This window comes from Pseudorca crassidens, chromosome 10 (genome assembly GCF_039906515.1).
Source record: "Pseudorca crassidens isolate mPseCra1 chromosome 10, mPseCra1.hap1, whole genome shotgun sequence".
NCBI classification, from domain to species: Eukaryota; Metazoa; Chordata; class Mammalia; order Artiodactyla; family Delphinidae; genus Pseudorca; species Pseudorca crassidens.
The window spans coordinates 21,395,564-21,418,879 of NC_090305.1; the positions used below are offsets into that span (position 1 = coordinate 21,395,564).

The 23,316-nt window shown below is 40.2% G+C and overlaps 1 protein-coding gene across 6 annotated transcripts; it reads right to left on the reverse strand.

Annotated features, from left to right (window-relative positions):
* Positions 1-3,986: 3,986 nt before the first annotated feature.
* Positions 3,987-22,568, reverse strand: ZNF184 (zinc finger protein 184). Of its 6 annotated transcripts, none has more exons than XM_067752252.1 (7): positions 22,392-22,568; positions 22,144-22,208; positions 21,705-21,848; positions 14,636-14,703; positions 11,089-11,215; positions 10,635-10,730; positions 3,987-6,950 (listed from the first exon to the last, which is right to left on the reverse strand). In XM_067752252.1, the coding sequence occupies exons 3-7, from the start codon at positions 21,709-21,711 to the stop codon at positions 4,990-4,992; spliced, it is 2,259 nt and encodes a 752-aa protein (XP_067608353.1). In that variant the 5' UTR covers positions 21,712-21,848; positions 22,144-22,208; positions 22,392-22,568; the 3' UTR covers positions 3,987-4,989. The 6 variants fall into 6 exon arrangements, with proteins under 6 accessions (XP_067608353.1, XP_067608356.1, XP_067608357.1 ...); XM_067752255.1 differs by having other exon boundaries at positions 22,094-22,208; XM_067752256.1 differs by having other exon boundaries at positions 22,466-22,561.
* Positions 22,569-23,316: the final 748 nt, after the last annotated feature.

Here is a 23,316-nt window from a genome sequence, read left to right on the forward strand (position 1 = left end):
AGTTCCCCTCATCAAGGCTGCGACGGCCACTCCTAGAACCACCGGATGGGGTCCCGCGACCACCCCAGACGCCATCTTCCCGCTTCCCCGGGGGCGCTCTGAAGCAAGATCGGCCAAAGAGCTGATCCTACATCTGAGAACTACAATTCCCAGAAACCTCGGAGACTCGCAGTCATCACAGCGCCCAGACTCCATTTCCCAGAAGTCTTAGGACCAATTCCCATCCTCACTGAAAACCTTATGTGACGTCATCGACTTTCTGCTGAAGATTCTAAAGGCTGGCGGGGTGGGCGGTGCCACGCAACGTGATGTGGCGATACCACTGGGCCTCGTTTCTGGATGGTCTTCTAGCCTGAATCTCTGTCACTTCTTTTTCTAAAAAATTGATAAATCAGAGTGAAGCTTCCACCCTTTTCCGTTAGATTTTATTCATTTACCATGTGTTTTCCGTGCCTACTATGTATTAATCCGCTTTTCTGATTTGTGGACTGTGAGATTGAAGATGAGTCACTTTCTTCGCTAAATATTAATTCAGCTCCGTTAAAGAGGCCACGATCCTTCCTCAACATTCTCCCTGCCGCCCAACCCCTCACCCTGACACACACACACACACACACAGGCACACACGCTGAAAAGCATAAAGGGATGAAAAGCAAAAAATAAACACTAGTCCCATCACTCAGATAATCCCTGGACATATTAGTAAATGTTCTTTCAGACTTTTTTTCTTCTTATATCTGTGTATCTGCATATGCTAGATATGGAGATGGATTGTGTGTACACGTTTATACATAACAAAAAGTTATAGTTTATACGTAACAAAGGATTTACTATATACATTCATCTTGAACTTTCCCCATGTTAATATTTTCCAAAATAATTTTTAATGGTACTGTCAAAGAACTAATCCTGTCCCTGTATAAGCATTTCTTTTCAGGCTTCCTAAACACCAGTGATTTTATTTAGAACCCCTAACAAATGCTTCAGTCTGCTGTTGTCAAAACAACTTTAAAAATTACTGTTAATTTTATTAGTTGTGATAATGATATTATGGTTATGTTTAAAAGGAAGAAAAAGTCCTACTGGCTAAAAGTACATACTGACGAGACAAATGATGTCTGGGTCTAACTTTAAAATATTCCAGGAATAAATAAAAGGGGAGTCAGGGAGGGATTGCTAAACAAGACTGGCAAATGTTGATTATTGTTTAATCTGGGTGAAGAATACACTGAAGTTCACTTTTCTATTTTGTGTCTATTTGAAATTTTCTGTAATAATTTTTTTTTTTTAATGTATACCAGCATTCCTCTTGGAGCAGTGTGGCCAGCTAATTCCTTCCAACCTCATGTTCAAGTCATCATTTGACCACTGCCCAAATGAAGAATTTTCACTTCCATTGTCATCTCTGTGATGCTGACTGATTCCTTTTCCTGGGACCCATCTTCTGACTACTTTTTTCACAGTACATCTGAAACTAAAGTAAGTCTCAACTCTTTACAGAACACTCCTTTTACCTTCATGATCTCCTGCATCTTAGTCTCCTCCTGATCTCCTATGTACATGACTTTGGCATCTGGCTTATAGTTTTCTGCTGTATTTCACGTCTCATTTCATTCTGAGTGACATCATGACAGAGTAACTGCTCAGTAAACATTTGTTGAATCAATTAATGTCCACGTGGATGAATCATCCAGCAAACATTCTGCCTTTTATCTGGAACCCTGGGGTCTTGGCAGGCAGGAATCCCCACGCTTGTGGGTAATGCAGCATCTGCTGCCCATGCTTTTCCTCTCCCACCGGTGAATCTTATCCTTCCCTTTTTAATTCCTGTTCCAGAAGTCCTCCTCCGCCTCTGCTTTTACAAGGTGCCTGCCATCTGCTCCCCACGCACAACCTTCTGTCCTTCACACTTTCCACGCCCACCACTTAGCTTCTATCCATCCCAACATTGTCAGAGACACCATTTCTTTCTGCCTCCTTTAGAACTTTGCTCTCACACTCTTTCCACTTTTCAATCTCTCCTTTTCTAGTGACTCATTTCATTATCACTTTAAACAAGCCTAGTATGTCTCTCCTATTTAAAAACATCCTCATTAAATTCACATACTGCTTTAGCCACCAAGCTAATTCTCCCCTAGAACTTCCAGAAGGAGTGTGAACCAGCCAATACCTTGAGTTTGGCCTAGTGAAACTGATTTCAAACTTCTGGACTCCAGAACTGTGAAAAGAAGTCTGTTGTTTTAAGGCACCAAGTTTGTGGTAATTCATTATAGCAGCCATAGGAAATGAATACATTCTTCTTTTGCTCTTGCTCTTTCAGGCTCAGGGGTGGTAATGTTTTCCTGCAATTGTTAGACGCTAGTGTTCCACTGTCCTTTGCTGGTTCCCTCTTGGCTAAATTTTCTTCAATTAAACTGCTTGAGTATGGCCCTTAGTTTCTGCCTGGGACTCTGCCTAGAGGTGGAGTGAAGAAAAATATGGACCAAATAAAAAGTGGCCCCTGAAAATACTGTCCTTCACCAATAGACCCACTCCTTGTTTCCTGGTCTTCTTGGGCAATGCTGGGCCATTAGCCTCCCAGAACTGTGGTTCCAGATTTTCCTGGCCCCAAAGTAATCTGCTCAGAACTACATTGCTCAGAGGCCTCAGTAATGATACATATTTTGGACCTGGACCTTGAGCCTTCATGCTTTCTCAGTAGTCCAAGATCGAGATGAATGCCCCTGTGCAAGGGTGAGTTCATCCATGGCCCAGGCACCTGTCTGAGCCCATCTGAGGCAGAGGTGTGTCCAAGACAGGGTCTAGAATACAGGTTCCATCACACTGTGAGGTCATTCATATCAGTCCCCCTTTCCCTCCCCTCTCCACACCATCCTCTTGAGATGTAAACAAATCCAGAGAGAGGTAAACTCCTTTGACTTTCCTCTTGTCATATTGTTAGGGGAACCACTGACCGAAACAGCTCGTGCTGGCCAGGCCCTATAGTAACCACTTGCATCAGTTATCTTAAAACAGGAGGTCCTGGTAAGGAACTCGGAACTAACAAGCAACCTCCAGATAGTGATCACACATTCTCGGTGCTCTGCATTTGATCTGACGGTATCTATGAATAGATCAAATGAATGGAACAAAGTAGGATCTTCCATGGTTAATGACAAATTCCCAAATAAATTCTGTTCCCTCATATAGGAATCATAGTGGCAAAAGGACAAGAGTCTTTTTGTCCTTTTCAGGCAGACTCTGGTGTTCTCTATTTTGGGATCTCCTTTGAAACAGGAGGACCCTTCACCTGGATATACAAACTTCTTTTCCTTATACTGTGGGAGTGGCTCAGATTCCAACCAAAGCATATCCTATAACCTGAGATCCATTCCTCTCTGCTAGTGTCCACCTCTTCCTACATAATGGAAGCCTTGAGAAATTAAAAAATACCAAGATGACATTTCTTCATAGATATTTCAAAACTACGACAGAAAAAAGTCCTGAGATTTAAATGGCTACTTTATCTCCTGAACTCTGTTCTTCACTGTCTGGCATCTTCTTTAAGGAGGTGACAAAATTCTGATGCAGGTCACTGGCATTTATATAAGCAAAAATGACTGAATTTTTTTTTCACTTGAAGAAAGCTGCAGCACGGACTCCCCCAAACCTCCTTTGTGGGAAGGGTCTTGAACTCCTTTTATATAAATAATGATCAACTTCTGTGCTACCTCCTGTTCTCAGAGCTCCTATTCTCAAGGCCAGGCTAGGAAATTGTCAGTTACTCTTAAAAGAGTAGACCTGATAATTAGACTGTATCTAGAGAAAATATAAGGGCCCATTTCTTTATGGCTAGACCCATATTTATTTCTGGCTCAAATGTTATCTTGACCAGGGTTGCCACAAATGGCCATGCAGGCTGTGGGCTGCCCATCTTCAGAAGTGTCACTCACACTGTCATCTGCTTGTGATAACAGGTGGCCAAGGAAAAGCAAGTAAAATGACCATTATTTTATACAGCCGTTTAATTTCTGTACTTTGGTAAGGAAACAAATTTGACCTTACCTCTCAAAGTTCATGAGAAACCAATTTACAAAACAAGGTAACAGTCAAAATTATATTATGTGTACATCCCCTTCAGTACATTATGTGTACTGAAGAGCTAATCTGTGAGCTTCTAGGAGGAGCCACAAGAAGCTACGAAGGAAATGAGTACTGAAATCTAATCCAGTTGTTCTTTCCAGGGTACACATTAGGAGTTTAAAAAAAGAACTGAGGCCAGGATCCCACTCCCTAGGCCAGTCACTGGGGGTGGGGTCTTGGCAACAGAATTTTATAAAGTTCCTTAAGTGATTCCACTATGTAACTGGGGTTAAATAACACAGGTTTAAGCTGTAGTAGAGGATCTATGTAGTTGTGATAAACTTCTAGAATGTTAAAACATACTAGGAGAGAAAATAGTAGGAAGGTTTAACACTTGTACTGACTTAAGCCATTATATATTACTGAATTATTAATTTGAGGGTACTTTACAATTCTTTTTATTAGGAACCGGTTACTTAAAGAACTTAAATGTGTTAGAACAGGAGCATGATAGATCTCCAGTCTAGTTACTGAAACATAAATGTTTTCTATTGGCAAAACATGCATAAATACATACATTCTAGATGCAACATAGCAAAATGTTGATGTACAATAATCCTATTCAAGAATATATTGTGAATATACAAAACCGAATATAAAACTCCAAACGACCTTTGAAATGACCTACTCCAAATCCCTCATTTCACAGAGGAAACTGAAGCTTAAAATGGCTGAATTTGCCAATGTCACAAAGTTGCTTAACAACATAATTGGCTTACTTCAGCCCAATGTACTTTCCATTCCACAGCATGACGGTGAAAAATAAAAATATTTTCGGCAGTTTCTCAATCCACCCTGATTCTTCTGTACTTAAAAGGACAAACTAGAGTAAATGCATCCCCTGTGTTTATGATGTTCCTAGAAGAGTCATATGCCAGGGTGCAGTCTCTGATGTTTGTTGAGAGCAGAACGATATCTGAAGGCTTTTCCACAATCATTACATCCAAAGGGCTTCTCTCCTGAATGAATTCTCTGATGCTGAATGAGGTAAGTGCTCTGGCTGAAAGTCTTCCTGCATTCATTACAGTTGTAAGGCTTCTCTCCAGTATGAGTATTCTGATGTTCAGTCAGATGAGTGCTCCGGCTAAAGGATTTGTCACATTCATTGCATTTATAGGGTTTTTCTCCAGTGTGAATTCGTTGATGCTGAGCCAGATGGGAGCTCTGGCTAAAGGCCTTTTCACACTTATTACACTGGTAGGGTTTTTCTTCTGTGTGAGTTTTTTGATGTTGAGCCAGAGATGAACAATGTCGAAAGGCTTTGCCACACTTGGCACACTCATAAGGCTTTGCTCCTGTGTGAATTCTCTTATGTTGCGTAAGGTGGATGTTCTGGTTGAAGGCTCGCCCACATTCATTACACTTGTAAGGTCTTTCTCCAGTATGTATTTTCCTATGCTGAATAAGGGATGAGCCATAACTGAAGGTTTTCCCACATTCGTGACACTGATAGGGTTTCTCACCAGTATGAATTCTTTCATGTTTAGCAAGAGATGAACTCCGAATAAAGGCTTTCCCACATTCCTTACATTCATAAGCTTTCTCTTGGGTATGAGTCTTCTGATGTTGATTAAGGTTTGAGAGATAACTGAAAGCCTTTCCACACTCATTGCATTCAAAGGGCTTTTCTCTGGTGTGAATTCTCCGATGCTGAGTAAGGGATGAGCAATAACTGAAGGCCTTTCCACATTCATTGCATTTGTAAGGTTTTTCTCCAGTATGAATTTTTAGATGTTGAGCAAGGGATGACCAGTAACTAAAGGATTTCCCACATTCAGCACAATCATAAGGTTTCTCCCCAGTATGTGTTTTCTGATGTTGAGTGAGGTTTGAGTGCTGACTGAAGGCTTTCCCACATTCATTGCATTCATATGGTTTTTCACCAGTATGAATCATATGATGACGTATAAATGTTGAGGGTCCATTGAAAGCCTTCCCACATTCATTACATTTATAGGTTTTCTCTCCAGTATGAATTTTTTGATGTTGAGTAAGGTGTGTGCTCCTGGTAAAGGTTTTATCACATTCGTCACATTTAAAAGGTTTTTCTCCTGTATGAATTTTCTGATGTTCCATAAAGTGGCCTCTCTGGCTAAAGGCTTTTCCACACTCATTACAAGTATATGGTTTCTCACCAGTGTGAATTCTCTGATGCTGAACAAGATGGGTCCTCTGACTAAAGGCTTTCCCACATTCATCACACTTATAGGGTTTCTCTCCAGTGTGAATTCTTTGATGTTGAGTAAGAGAAGGACCCTCAATGAAGCCTTTTCCACACTGATCACATTTATATGGTTTATCTCCAGTATGAATTCTTTGATGGTTTATAAGGTTTTCACTCCGGCTGAAGGCTTTGTCACATTCATTACATTTGTAGGGTTTCTCTCCAGTATGTGTTCTCTGATGGCGAATAAGAGCTGAACAGTAACTAAAAGCTTTCCCACATTCATTGCACTTACAAGATTTCTCTTTTTTAACCGGCTTTAAATTCTGTTTGACACTTGTTTTGGTAGAGGTCTCTTCTGGAGATACTTCTTTTTGTGTTAAAAGGTCTGAACTCACATTGATGCTTTTTTCAAAGTCATTATTTACATGGTCTCTCTTCAAAGTAGGTACTGTCTTGTCAGTTATTTTTATTTCCCTTGGCAGGGCCTGTTCATTTGCCTGTTGCCTTTCTGGACTGCCTTCAGATTCCCCAGTTTCTAAGACATTGGAACCCCAAGGATCATCCCTTTTGTGCTTTTCTACTATTGCCTCTGGAAATGGCTCTTCTTCAGAAACGTCCAGCTCTGAGACTGATATGCTATTTTCTGGTCTTGTCTCCCAGTCTGAAAGAGAAAATGTCAGTATTCTCTGAATTGAGGGAAAAAAAACAAACACAACAACAAAAGTGTTATTGTGGGAATGACCTAATGAAACTAAAAATAAAGCCCTCAGCAAATTCTGAGGATTTTCAAACACAGCCCTATTATTTAGGGAGAAATTTGGAAAGAGCTAAGGAGAACGAGAAATAAAATATGAGAGTAACAAGAGAATGTCTAATTCAACTTCACAGATAATCTCTAAGAACCAGTAAGGGAACTCCATTTAAGTTGATAGTAAATTTAGAAAGTGACCACAGAGATAGATAAGAGGAGACAGAGATGGACTGAATCTAAAGGAGGCAGTCTGAACTGGGATTCCTTGCCAGTGAACAGCAACAAAAAGTCTAAGAACCATGATTTCAAGACAGGATAAACACAAGACATGACTATGGCTCCATGATTTTTAGCCTAGAAAACGGACAAAATAGTCATATCACTGCTAGAAATGAGAAAGTTGTAAATAGTAAAGGAAGTAATTTAGGTGGAGGAAGATACCGAGTTCAACACTAGGCATTTTGAGAATTAGGAAGAGAAATGGAAGACTAGACTATAATGGTGTTTGTGGGGGTGGAAGATGCCAAAAGTAGCAGGATAACTAAAATGTTCAAATATAGGACAGAAAATATCAGCTCAAAAGAAGAAGGAAAAGAATAGCTAAAGCCATAAGAATGTATGTGAAAAAAAAGCAGCAATGGAGGAAGATCCTTGAGGATGTTTAGGGTAATGGGACGAATAAAATATACTAACGAAAGAAAGCAGTTTTTCAGCAAGCAAACAAAAGAATATAAGAAACACAGAACCAAAGTTGTTAAAAAGAAAATGAGAACCAGAAAAGTACATAATCAGGACATAGAGTTACAGTACTCTACTGTCTACTCTGGGATAGTTTGTTTTTTGCCAAGACAAGAAAGATGACAGGGTAGTCAATGCTGGCAGATTCAGTAAAGAAAAAAAGGCTGTGTTTAAAACAGCATTTCTTGGACTTCCCTGGTGGCGCAGTGGTTAAGAATCCGCCTGCCAATGCAGGGGACACGGGTTCTAGCCCTGATCTGGGAAGATCCCACATGCCGTGAAGCAACTAAGCCCATGAACCACAACTACTGAGCCCATGTGCCACAACTACTGAGCCTGTGCTCTAGAGCCCATGAGCCACAACTACTGAGCCCGTGTGCCACAACTACTGAAGCCCACGTGCCTAGAGCCTGTGCTCCACAACAAGAGAAGCCATTGCAATGAGAAGCCTGTGCACCACAACGAAGAGTAGCACCCACTCGCCGCAACTAGAGAAAGCCCGCGTGCAGCAGTGGAGACCCAACGCAGCCAACTTAATAAATCAATTAATTTAAAATAAAATAAAATAAAACAGCATTTCTTTGGTTCCACTGGTAACGGGAAGGTACAGCAGACCCCCAGAGAACCCTGAATCTCCTGTGCTGCCAGCCCAGTCATTGTCACCACCATTATCACTGCAAACATAAGAAGCAAGGCAGGGACCTAGAGCTGCCTACCATCCTCTCCATACCTGGTACCATGGGAAATGGTACAGCATGCATCAGCATGCAGAAGTGCAGGCAGCCTCACAACAGCAGTGCTTCTCCAGCAGGGACAAGACAATTAATGTAACACAAGTTTTGGGGAACAGCCAATCAGTATAAGAAATGGATATGTTTTCATCAACAAAAATGACACTAAGGATATACGTGTACAGCAGATAGCCATAAAAAACAGCTCCTGGGAAGTACTTCACAGGGAAAAGGATATGGAGACCATGGAGTCGGATGCTGTTAAAGGCAAAAAGAGTGTGGGAGTGACTGATCTCTAGCTCAAGTTGGAGTTCCAGTTGAAAGCAATAAACATGCAACAGACTGTGACCAATATCATACATATTGTCATATTGTCCACGTACTAACCAAAAGAGTTACCAGAATATCAGAGGTGGGGTAATGAATGAAGGATTGGAGAAAATTCCAGAAAGCCAGACTGAACAGCACCATTCCTACTGCAGGAAGCAATTCTCACTTTACTATATGCAAAGTCGAAGGGCACTGACCACAATATTCAGACACCCATGTGCATGGAGAGATAATAGAAGGTGCTGACATCCAGGTTGTAAAAGAACAACATAGACCAGTAAGACAGAATATATATCAGAATACAATCACAATTCTGCAGGGGCCAAGTCACCAAGACAGCCTAAAGAAGAGGATAGGAAAATGACGCAGACAAGGCCCAGGGCCAGTGGCCACCTCAGTGTAACTTTCTAAAAGTTAACAAACTATAAGCACAAGTTAATAAAGTTCTTATTTTTAAAAAATTAGTTTTCTAAATTGTGTTCCATGAAACCATCTTTTTTTTTTTTTTTTTTTGGACACACTGCACAGCACATGGGATCTTAGTTCCCTGACCAGGGATCAAATCCACGCCCCCCTGCATTGGAAGGGAGTAGTTTTAACCACTGGACTGCAAGGGCAGTCCCATGAAACCATCTTTTAAAAGAAAGATTTTAAAGGTGCAATATTAAAAAAAAAAAACGGAATCACCGTTAGGAGGACGGGGGAGAGAAATGTTACATTCTATGCACTCTGTTGGAAATTCATAATTCCCAACTACAAATTAAAAAAAAAATTCTGAGTGGTCCTCCAGTAAGAAACCTGCTAAATTTTAGCTAATCCAGTACTTGCTAAATTTGAACATGGCATGCATTGTTTCTCCCCATAAAAAGGACCCCCTACTCCTACCTCATTAAATCTGGAGATACATTCCTTACCTAGAGTGACTAAGTTTGTACATTTTTTCAGGGTCAGATCTTTGAAGAAGTCTCTCTGTGCAGTTTGGGAATTGATGGTTTACAAGAAAGTTATTCAAAATTTCAAGGGCAGTCCAATAAGTGATAGGGTCAGAAGCTACACAATGAGATTAAGACAGGAACAGGTGATGAAGAAATGACGGCTACAGGTATGGAACTCACTTTTGCACAGTTTGGTTGGGAAAGCAAGAAGGCAGACTGGATGGTAGCCAGAAAGATTAACAGTGTTGAGTGAAAGTATTTGGAATTTAGGTTACCTATTTCTGTTTGAAGGTACTGGGGGTGGAGGCTGTAGATCCAAAAAGAAAACTGTAAGGGTGAAAAGTGGGGTAATAATTATGAGACCAGGGCCCCAAAGGAGGCTGGGAAAGGAGGAATCCAGATTCCATGTCAAGAAGTTGCCTTTAGAAAAAAGCAAGAAGGATAATAACTCCTTTGAAAGGAGTACAAAATTAGAATACATGTTGAGACATTTACTGTTTTGACAAAGCATAAGAGAGTCCAGGGCTTCCCTGGTGGTGCAGTGGTTGAGAGTCCCCCTGCCGATGCAGGGGACACGGGTTCGTGTCCCGGTCCGGGAGATCCCACATGCCGCGGAGCGGCTGGGCCCGTGAGCCATGGCTGCTGGGCCTGCGCGTCCGGAACCTGTGCTCCACAACGGGAGAGGCCACAACAGTGAGAGGCCCGCGTACCGCGAAAAAAAAAAGAGAGTCCAGATGCCTTCCCATTCTCCACAGGAGCCACTTTAAAGAGAAGTACATCTACATTTCAGACGTAAAATCCTCTCATCAGGCTGGTGGTTAGTGTCAATAACACTCATCTGCCGGGTATCCATTACTTACCTCCAAGGGCACCTACTGGAATGCTGGGCTCCACAATCCATGGCTCTGTCCCTTGCTCTAACTGGGAAATCACATCAGGTTTGGAAACTTGGAGTCCTGCTCATAGGGGTAAAAAAAGTTACCTGTCTGCACTGAGAGAAAAGTGCTGTATCAGAGTTCAGTCTCATCACTTTGTCTTTAGAGGAAAGGATACATGGACAAATCAGATGGAGTAAAGCATATAAAGCACATATAGCTTCCATGTTATACATTCCCAGATGTGGTATAACTTGGGAACTGATCTGGGTTCAGAAAAATTATTAGTTTGTCCTTCTAGTTGCTAGAGAGTAGAAACCTTTTCAAAACCTTTCAAAGTTTAGGAATCTTTGGTTCCTTAATGGCAAAACTCACCTAAGCACAAGAGCACCCTCCTCCTACACACCCCCAGATAGTAACGCAGAGAAGTCATCCTTACCTATAGAGACCAGATGTGTATAATTTTCCAATGTCACATCCCTGAATAAATCTCTCTGTACAGGATCCAGCTGTTTCCATTCTTCCTGGGTAAAGTCCACTATCACATCCTTGAAGGTCACTGATTCCTGAAATACCAAACATATTTCTGCTTAGCCATAAAGGATTTACCTCAGAAAGGGGTAAAGTTAGCAATACTGACAGAAGTAAGGCAAGCTCTGGGCTATCTGAAAAATGATTTTGATATTTTCTCCTTCGTAAAATGAATATAAAAACAAAACCTGACTCATAGGACTATTTCAAGAATTAAATAAGCAATGTTCAATATTAAATGCTTAATTTAAGGTCTAGAATATAACAAGTGCTCAGTCAATGTTGGCCACTGTTATTGTTGTTATTGATCTTCATAATCATCATCATCATGATCTCTGTGTTCCAAGATATATCAAGTATTAAGAATATACCTATTAACATCAATAATATGTTTTACTACCTGTAAGTGCAAAAACAAAAACGTTTTTGAAAGAATTTGAGGAGGAGACTTACCCTACCACATTTCAAAATATACTAAGTAACATACCAAAATATACCGAAAGAAAAGATAAATTAGAACAGAGTGGTCTAGTATGGAATAAAACTCAATGAAAAACAGAGAAACCCAAAATATAGCCATGTTTATAAGAACTAAATGGGATTAAGCAACTTTCAAATTAGTTTTAAAAAGCTGGATTATTCACTAAATGGTGTCATAACAAATGCTGTCTATTTGAGAAAAGAAACTAAGGTGAGTTCCCTACTTCACAGCATACACAAAAATATCTGCTGGATTAGAGACTGAATTTTAAAGAAAAAGCAAAAATAAAATAGAATAAAAGACAGAAAAATAGTTTTATAAGCTTGATATGTGGAAGGCAAAAATTATAAGACAGAGAGACTGACACATAAAACCACATAAAAATGTAAAACTTCTGTAGAAAACCATAAATAAAATGCAATATTCTGAGTTGCTACAACTAATTAGCAGAAAAAATGAACAACCTACAACAATAACCAACAAAGGCCGACAACCCAAACAGGCAATTCACCCAAACCATTGTTAACAAACCATGAAAAGATGCTCCACTCCAAGAAAAACATAATAAAACAATGAGATACCAGATTAGTGAACACTGCTTAAAGTGCTCATGTGTATTACGGTGGGAACAGGGCCCTAATGCAATCTATCAGGGGGCACTCTGCCAGGATCTATCAAAACTTTAAATACATATATCATTCAATCCAGATTTATAGCTTGTAGGAATTTATTCTTTAGAAACACCTCAGGGTGCAAAGACATATGTAAAAATTTCCTTGCAACATTGTGAGGGGAAAAAAAAAGCAAACTTAAATGTCTATTAATAGGATAGTGGTTAAAGAATTCATGGTACATCCATACTAAAGCAGCTTATGTAGACATTTTAAAAATAAAGTGTCTCTATATGTACTGATTAGGAAATATATATCATATTAAAAATAGCATACATGGTATTATCCCATTTTTATTTTTATGAATAGGAAAGTTTGTATGTAAATGCAGAGAAAAAGCTAAAAGAATACACTACCGAATATTATCAGTGCGACTGTTTAGTGGGACTCTTGAGGCAATGCAGGGGAACTTCCTACTTTTTCCTTATTTATTATATATTTGAAACTGGGCAAGTGAGTTAATTTTGTTTCAAAATAGATAAATAAATTATTGGGACTTCTACTTCTAACCACGACAGAGCTACTGGACTAGCTCTCCAAGAGTAAACAACTGTAAAACTCAAACTGAAACAAGTGCTTTCGTATTTTTGAACAGCAGACAGAACAGAACTGTGATCCCTGAGAGAAGGGAGACAATCACATGAGCCCCACAGACCCTTCAGTTTCCTGCCTGGAGGCAGAAACTGAGCAAGACACAGTGGTCTCACTGAACTAAGGAAACAAAGGTGGCAGCTCAGGACTACAGAGGCAGGGAATTTGCAGGGTAGATACTAGAGAGAAGGGAGATACAAAGAGGAGGAGCTCCAAAACTCTGGTGTAAATACTATCTCCACAGGCCATATCAAGTTACCAATGTGACATAACTGAACCCAGAGTTAAGAAGACATACGCACAATCAGTTCCCACAAACAGTTCCAGCGCGCTTTAGGAGCAGCACAAGTTTAGCCTGTGAGGAAAGAGTTAAAGCAGCAAGTCCGGCTTGCCCAATCCTTGCTAATCTCCAGGGACACTTGGATCCATGTTTCTGAACCTTAAACAAGCTCTGAAAACTAATGTTTATATAGTCACCGATTGACGATGTTATTGTGTGCCTGGAGCACTGGGACAGGATGTACCAGACTGTCAGCATTGTTTAAAGTATACATGAAGATTTACGATGCACATGTGGTGCCTAGTTTGAGGTCTGCACCATGGCTGGTCAACAGCAAGTATACGCTGATGTATGTGATCAGCTCCCTTTAAGAACTCTGGACTGTGAGACTCAAGAAGACTTCCCTGGGTAGAGACATTTCTCTGTCTCTATGGACAACAGCTCTAGAGAAAGTACATCTGTGTGATCATCACACAAGGAGGACTTGGAAGCCTGCACCTGATTTCTTTGGATTCTTATAAATATCTTTGTCCTTCTGATGCATTTTGTATCCTTTGTTGTAATGATCCCTATCCCTGAGTTATGCTGCTGGGTTGGGTGGGTCATCCTAGCATATCACTGAACTAAAGTATAGTCACAGACCCCATGAAACACAGTCCTAGAATAAGGCTACACTAGGTCAGCCCTAACAAAGCTTACAGTTCAAAACCAAACCTCAAAAGGATCAAGCTGTGGCCAAGATGGGATTAACAGGACTGAATTTACCCTCCTTCATTAAAATAACCAACAAATTCCATACAAAACATATGAAACAACAGTTTCCAAGGCACTGAATCTCAGATAACAAAGAATAGTGATCCCCAAGAATCAGTAAACAAATGAAGTGAGCCCTACAACTGCTCCAGCTTACTACCTTGAGAGTGTCCAGGCAGGGGTGCAGGGAAGGGGAACCCAGGAGCGAACCAGCAGACTCCTTGAACTGAAGAGGTAATGCTGAGAGTTTGGGGAAGTCAAGGCGACTAGAGTTCACACAGAGTACTGTAGGGAAGAGAGCTACAGAGGAAAAAAGCAAGAACTGCAGAAACTCTCCTAACCCCTCCAGACCACATACATTTTTGTTGAGTCTCTGTTTTCCATGGTACTCATTTCACCTTTTTAATATTTAGCAGTTATTTGGTCTATTCAGGTAAAGTATCAAGTTTTGTACTTCTTCTGCTCTCTCATCAGTGGCACATGGCAAGACGTAAGCAAGAAGTTAAGTGGTGAATATATTAGTTAAGCTGGAGAGGCAGAGCTAAGAAAAAAGTGGTTGGCAGATGGGAGCCCAGAATGAACTGCCAACATTGGTTTTCAGCTAAACATAACCCACAGCAAAAGAATACACAATCCCACTCTAACGACTGAAATGACATTTGAGGAAATCCCAACTTACCTGAAAACTAGCTGATGGGAGTGAAGTATGTCCCCCTTGGAGAAGGGCAGACTCTGGAGAAGACAGATCTAGGGGAGGAAAAAGAAACCACAATGAATCCTGTCCAAGTTAGCTGTTCCCAGCAATCCACAAAATCCACTTATTTTTCTATATGAAAACAGCAGGAACTATTTCTGCCATTTGAGAAGCCATTTCCTTCTCAAAATCCAAAAAAAAAACAAAAACGTAACTGCTGACTAGGACCCTCGTACTCTCATGGGTAGGCTTAGGAATTAAAGCATTACTTTAAGATTCACAATTTTGCCCCTAGATACTTACAGTCACATGGATCATACAACTCAATCTACATTCCTCATTAAGTGAGGCAAAACATTTCTGCTGCCTTCTCTGCTACATATAAAATATGAATTAATAATCAGATTACTTTCCAAAAGTCTTCCCATGCCCTTTGAAACGTTGCTATTAGTATAAATTACATATCACACCGACATATACTTATCTATATTACCTACCTACCACAGTGTCTAAACTTAAATACACATGGTCAATACTAACTACTGGCAAGAATACAGAGAGATTAGAACTTTTGTACATTGCTGTGGAAGTAAACATTTACCAATCATTTAGAAAAACTGTTTGGCAGTATATACCAAAGCTATACGTACACCTGCCCTATGACTCAGCAATCCCACTGCTGCGCATATATCCAGAGAAATGAGGGGTTATGTCCACCAAAAGACTTGTACAAGACTGTTCACAGCAGGTTTATTTATAATATGCCCAGATTAGAAACAATCCAAATGTCTTTCAGCAGAATGGATAAACTGTGATATAGTCATACAATACAATATTATCCCACAGTGTAAAAGAATGAGCTCTTGCTTTACCTAACAACACGGATGTATCTCATAAACAATACTGAGCAAAATAAGCCAAACACAAAAGAATGCATACTGGGACTTCCCTGGTGGCGCAGTGGTTAAGAATCCGCCTGCCAATGCAGGGGAGACGGGTTCGAGCCCTGGTCCTGGAAGATCCTACATGCCGCCGAGCAACTAAGCCCGTGGGCTACAACTACTGAGCCTGTGTTCTAGAGCCCACACGCCACAACTACTGATGCCCATGCGCCGCAACAAGAGAAGCCACCGCAATGAGAAGCCCGCGCACCTCAACGAAGAGTAGCCTCTGCTCGCCACAACTAAAGAAAGCCCATGCAACAGTGATGAAGACCCAACGAGCCAAAAATAAATAAATAAATAAAAATTTTAAGAAAAGAATGCATACTGTATGAGGACATTTACAGGCATACCTCGTTTTATTGTGCTTCACTTTATTTGCACTTCACAGATACCATGTTTGTTTTTACAAATTGAAGGCTTGTGGCAACCCTATGTCGAGCAAGGCTATCAGCACCATTTTTCCAACAGCATTTGCTCACTTCATGTCTCTGTGTCACATTTCAGTAATTCTCGCAATATTTCAAACGTTTTATTATTATTATATTTGTAATGGTGATCTATGATCAGCAATTTTTGATGCTACTACTATAAATTGCTGAAGGCTCAGAAGATGTTTAGCATTTTTTAGCAATAACATATAGTTTTAGATTAAGGTATATACTTTTTTTTTACACATAGTACTATTGCACAATTAATAGACTACAGTATAGTGTAAACATAACTTTTATATGCGCTGGGAAACCAAGAAATTCATGAGATTCAGTTTATTTCAATATCTGATTTACTGCAGTGGTTGGAACTGAACCCACAATATCTCTGAGGTGTGCCTGTATATTAAGTACAAAAACTTAGACTAGTGGTTACCTCTGGAGGGTTACTGACTGAGCAGGCACACAAGAGAGACCTCTGGGGCATTAGAAACATTTCATATCTTAGTGTGGGTAGTGGTTACACTGGCATATAATATATAAAAATTAATCAACTGGTACGCTTAAGATCTGTGCACTTAATGTAGTAACTTACACATCAATAAACAAAACAGAAACAAACTTTGCTCTTGGGGAAGTCTATTCAGAGTAATGGTTGATGGGAAAGTCCGATTCTCAGAAAGTAGAGGAAGTAATAAAAGGAACTATTATTCCAGACTTAATTTGACCAGTAATGGAAAACTATCTTGTAAAAGAAATCTTGAAAAGAAAATGAAGATGTTAGTTGGAGGAAAGTTGAGGAAATGTTGTACATAGGCAGATATGTACCCAAGACTTTAGGAAAATAGAATAAAGAGAAATGTCTTAGGTAAGATGATTTTGATTCCAAGTAACAGAAACCAACAAAACCAACAACAGTAACAGCTATAGAAACCAACTAAGTGCCTGGCAATAGTAAATGCTCAGTAAGTGTTACAAATATTACCATGACTATAAGGGACAGAGGCTCATGAAAGTTAATCCTAACTATACAATCGTGAAAAATCCCAAAAAGAAAAAAAAGGCAAAGCCTTAAAATGAAACCATTTGGGCTGATTTAATTCTGAGGAAGTTAGAATTAAAAAGAATATTTATGAAAGATATAAGAGGCAAAGAGCTGAGAAGGGGAGAAGGGATGTCATCAACATGGTGGAATAAGAATTTTCTACCACCTTCCCCACAAAAAACACTGATTTAGACAATCATCCATGGTTGAGAGTGTCTTTGTGGAAGTCCAGGAGTCTAGCACAGAAGTTCCAGCACACCACTGGAACAACAACAACAAAAAATCCAACATGGATGCATTGAAGAGGGTAAGAGGAACAGTTTCATTTTACCAGCATCACCCTCAAGGAGGTACAGCTCAGTGCCAAGGCGGCCTTCTTGGCCTGTGATTTCTCTCACGGAAAAAAGTGAAAGCATGTGAGTGCCCAGGTTCCCCAGCAGTATGGGACACCACCAAAGATATCCACTTCTTTCTCACCTCATCCAGAATACTGAGGTGTCCTAAGAGAATGAGGGGAAGAGAGCAGCTGGGAGAACAGCAGCCGTGGCACTTGGAGGGTATATCAAAGGAACATGGATCCTACTAACCACTTCACAGACTCAATCAGGAAGCCTGACAAAGAGCCACTGGGGATGCTTCACTTGTGGATCCTCCCAACTGCAATGCTCCATGCACCTCTCCTATACACCCTCCCCACAACCTATGGCCAGCTCTCTGTGCACACCCTAATGGTGGCAAGAGGAGCTTTTATATAGCTATGAACACACACAGAAAGCCAGCCTGACTCTGCATGATTTGGAGAAAGCTACCAAAAGCACCTGAGCATTAGCACCACCAAGGAAAAGCAAAGGTGAAGCTGTTAGCACCCAGCCTGGCTTTGCAGGATTAAGAGATGGCATACAATCTTAAGAATCCCCCTCAAGAGGGAACAAAAAGCATGGAGCAGATATATGCATAGAAGATCTGAGAAAGCCTCAGAATCCCTAACAGAATTGCTGATGGAGGATATTTCTCTCCCAAAGCCAATCAGTAAAGACAGGAGGAGGTGATTTCATCAGTGGTGTTTCTATACACTAAAAAGGAAATATCTGCAAAAGAAATAAAGAAAATAATCCCATTTAGAACAGCATCAAAAACAATAAAAGACTTAGAAATAACTTTCACCAAGGAGATGAAAAATCTGTGGAATGAAAACTATAAGTCATCGATGAAAGAATTTGAAGAAGGCACAAATAAATGGAAAGACATCCTGTGTTCATGGATGAGAAGAATTTCTATTGTTAAACTGTCCATACTACTCAAAGTCATCTGTAGATTAAATGTAATCCCTATCAAAATTCCAATGGCATTTTTCACAGAAATAGAAAAAAAATTCTAAAATTTATATGGAATCAAAAAAGACCCCTAAAAGCCAAAGCAATCCTGACAAAGAAAAACAAAGCTGGAGGCATCAAACTATATTATAAAGCTACAGCAATCAAAACAATATGGTACTGTCATAAAATAGACACAGATACCAATGGAACAGAATTGAGAGCCCAGAAATAAAGTCTCCTATATATGATCAACTAATATTTGACAAGGGACCAAAAATACTTAATGGGGAAAGGACAGTCTCTTCAACAAATGGTGGTGGGAAAACTGGATAATCACATACAAAAGAAGGAAACAGAATCCCTATCTTACACCAATCATGAAAATTAACTTGAAATGGATTAAAGATTTAAACAAGACCTAAAACTGTAAAACTCCTAGAAAACAGGAGGAAAAAGCTACTTGACATCAGTCTTGGCAATGATCTTTTCAATATGACACCAAAAAAACACAAGCAACAAAAGGAAAAAGCAACAAATGGGACTACATCAAACGAAAAACCTTCTTCACAGCTAAAGAAAGCATCAACAGAATGAAAAGATAAGCTATGGAATGGGAGAAAATATTTGCAAATCATATATCTGATAAGAGGTTAATATCCAAAGTGTATAAGGAACTCATACAACTCAACGGCATAAAAACAAATAATCCAGTTTAAAAGTGGGCAGAGAACCTGAATAGATATTTTTCCAAGGAAGACATACAAATGGCCAGTGTATATGAAAAGGTCCTTGATATCACTAATCATCAGGGACATGCAAATCAAAACCACAATGAGATATCACCTCAGACCTGTTAGAATGAATATTATCAAAAAGACAAGAGATAAGTGTTGGTGAGCATGTGGAGAAAAAGGAAACTTTGTCCACTGTTGGTGGGAATGTAAATTGATATAGCCACTATGGAAATATAAATATATACCACATTTTCTTTATCCATTCATCCACTGATGGACACTTAGGTTGCTTTCATGTCTTGGCTCTTGCAAATAATGCTGCAATGAACATGGAGGTGCAGATATCTGAGATAGTGATTTCATTTCCTTTGGATACATACCCAGAAGTGGGATTGCTGAATCATATGGTAGTTCTAGTTTTGATTTCTTAAGGAATCTCCATATTGTTTTTTATAGTGGGTAAACCAATTTACATTCCCACAAACAGTGGGAATGTACATACACATACACATATATAATGCAATATTATTCAGTCATAAAACGGAAGGAAATCCTGTCATTTGGGATAACATGGATGGACTCTGAAGGCATTATGCTAAGTGAAATAAGAGGAAGACAAATACTGCATGATCTCATATGTGGAATCTAAAAGGTCCGAACACAGAAACAAAGAGCAGAATGAGGGTTTTCAGGGGCTGGAGGGTGAGGGAAATGGGGAGATTTTGGATAAAGGGTACAAACTTTAAGTTACAAATAAGTTCTGGAGATCTAACGTACAGTATGGTAATTATTGTTAACAATACAGTATTATACACTTGCAAGTTGCTAAGAGAATAAATCTTAAACATTCTCATCACACACACACCCCACCAAATATGTGTGGTGACCAATGTGGTTAACTAACCTTATTGTGGTAATCATTTTGCAATATATAGGTGGGTCAAATCATAACACTGGACAACTTAAACTTACACAATGTCAGGGTCAATTATATCTCAATAAAGCTGGAAAAAACTTCTCAGCAAAATTTTGTAGCTTTCAGTGTAGAGATCTTGCATATTTTTGTTGGTTTATATTCTTGTTTCATATTTTGGATGCTATTATAAATGGAATTATTATTTTTATTACAATTTCCAATTGCTCATTGGTGATAGAATGAAACAGTTGATTTTTTCATCAAACTTTTTGTTTTGAGATAATTGTAGATACACATGCAGTTGTGAGAAATAAAACAGAGATTCTTTGTATCTTTAGAAAAAAAGAGCTGAGAACAAATATAAGGTATAGCTCAAACCTAAATAATGTTAAGATTTCTAATGATATTAAACAAATCCGAGAAAAAGGACTGTATGATAGCAGCTAGGTTAAACCAAACCTGACTGCATAGCCATACCTACAGAATGTAAAGACAATGACAATGCAGAAAGAAGTCTACAGTGACATATCACAGGTCTCTGTCCTTACCCTGACCTGTTGAATGACATATAGGAAGAAAGAGAAGGAATATTCATTAAATATGCTAGTGACATAAAATTGGAAAGAACAGTTAAAACACTGAATAACCAAGTTAATATTAATTATTAATTATTCTGACAAGCTGGAACACTTGGCCAAAAAATGTGAACAATCATAATAAATGTGAAGTCCTGACATTAAGGATAAAAAACAAGTCTATTATACAAGGATGACATAAATCTAGTTCACAGCAGTTTATGTAAAAAAGATCTAGGACTAACAGCATAATATCGCTGATTTTTTAAAAAGCAAATACAATCTGATACTAAACAGCAGAAATATCCAAATCAAAAGAAATAGTATGTCACACTTTAAGGTATTTTTCAAAGTACATCTAAATGACTGTTTAGTTTTAGGCAATGCATTTTAAGAAGCATGCTATCATGCAGTAGAGTTTTTAGAGAAGAGGTCTAGATATATCGCATGGAGACCCATCAAAGGAACTGAGGCTATTTTGCTTTGAGAAAAAGAATCTGTGAGTAGGAGTTGTAACAGCTGAATTCACATATCTGAAGGGCAGCAATGTTAAAGAGAGAGCAGTCTCTTGCTTTTGGGGACTAAGAACTAAGATCAACACAGAAGTTACAGGGAAAGGCACTTCTGCCTCATATAAGGAACTAAAAAAAAAAAACACCAACAAGGGAATAGTCTGCACCCAAAATGGAGCTTAATGCCACAATTGTTCAGGCATAGGCTTAACAGATGGTCATCCGCCAAGGATATTTCAGAACTGATTCTTACATTGAAGAGATGATTACCAAGATTTTTTCTGACTGTAAGATTATCATTCTAATTTTTAATAAATAGAAATCATGTGAGGGTCACAGACATTCTGAATCATTACTCCTTTTCATTCCCCAATCCCAAAGCCAAGCAGAATTAACTCTTCCTCCAAGTCTCTCCCTATAATGTAAATAAGAATCTCTCCCTATGATGTAATTGTTTCTTTTCTCGATCGTCATATAAGGTTCCCTCCTTCCACTTCTTCCAGCTCTGTCAAGTATTCAATCTTCATGTCATGGCTGTTCTTTTGCCCCCTTTATCCCACTCTCTCCCAAGTCGTCCCCACTACCTTCCATCTCAGGTGCTCATCCCGTTCCTCTTGAAATCTGGACACCAGGGTTTCCCAAGCAGCGTCCCTCCAGTGGGGTCCTCTCTCTGGAGCCCAGATGTCCGGCACGAGTCTGTGCCCTTACACACAGTGAAGCTGGCTGCCCTAAAAGACACAAGATGGGGTCAGCGGCAACCGTCACAAAATCACACCTCAAGAGTTTTGCACAGTGGCCAAGAGGTCCTTGGAAAAGAGAAGTGCCCGGAGAGAACAGTAAAGAGGCATGTGGCACTCCCGCTGAACAAAAACAGAATGGAGATCGAGTACGCAGGTTCGGCCCCAGATTCCAAAAGACCCCTGGCGCCTACCCTAGAATCTGGGCAGAGGCGCCCACCTACTCGGACGGTTACCTCGGTGCACACTTGTGGGTTCACACCCCCGCGGGCTCAAGAAGACACACCTGTTGCGGAGCGGAAAAGCTGGAAGGTGGACAAACAGGGCGGGGCTCGGCTCGCGTCCTTCCTCCTAGGCCGGAACAAAAGAACAAAGCCCTCCCAGGGATCGGGGCGGAATAGTTCCACACTAAAGGAGGAGAGGGGAGCCCCCTTCGAGGACTCCCCAGCTCCCTCTCGCAGAGGCCGCTTCAAGCGGAGAGAGAGAGGGGTGACGTCACGCGGCCAGAGGGGCTGGCGGTTGCCATAGTGATACCTGGGCTTCCCTCCCGCTAGAGCGATTTTCGCACTCTGATCCCGGGTCCAGAAGCTCTGGGACAATCACCAAACCTAGTGAAGTGAGCCGAAGCAGCTGGACTTTCCCCCTCGCCAAGCTCTTTTCACGCCTACAGCCGGCTTCAACGGCCACTTCCGCTGGTGGGAGAAGAGAACACCCACCCCCCACCCGCTCGCTAGCGTTAAACCGCGCCCCGCGGACACATAGGACTACGATTCCCAGAGTGCTCCACGACGCTAAACTCCATTTCCCAGAAGAAAGCCAACGTATGAAATCCAGTGGAGCGGGGACGAGTGTTGTACCCACTAGTCGTTTGTTCGTACACGTCTCAGGTAAAAGTATGCGTTAGAGCAGTGACTCTCAAGCGTGTGTCACCGGACTGATTTTAAGAATACACATTTACACACATATATAATTTAAAACGCAAACAAACATTTCACAATGCATAACTTGCCTTTATTACCTGTCCTGCATTGTATTTAGTGTTCTATCCCTTTGTTTAAAAAATTCTAGCCGTGACCCATTATATTGACGCTCAACCACGACTCTCAAATGGAGCCCAACGCCAGTCTGTCGGTGTGTTCTTGGGAGAAAAGAATCCAACAGAAGTAGGTAGGTTTCTGTATTTTTAAATGTGTGGCCCAAGCACTTTACTGTGCTTCAGTGCATCTCCATATTTGTATAGTGGGGCTAAGGTCAAGTCACTCAGCCTGTTGACTGACAAAACACTAAACTTGGAAATCAGGAAGACATGGCCTAAGTGAAACAGGAATGAAAGCTGTGAGAGAACAGTCTGAAATAAAAACACTATATGAAAAGGGATTAAAACACGTGCAAGCATATTTAAAATGCAGGAACATAACTAGAATCGTACTGGAGAAGAACTGAATTGATGCTATGGAAA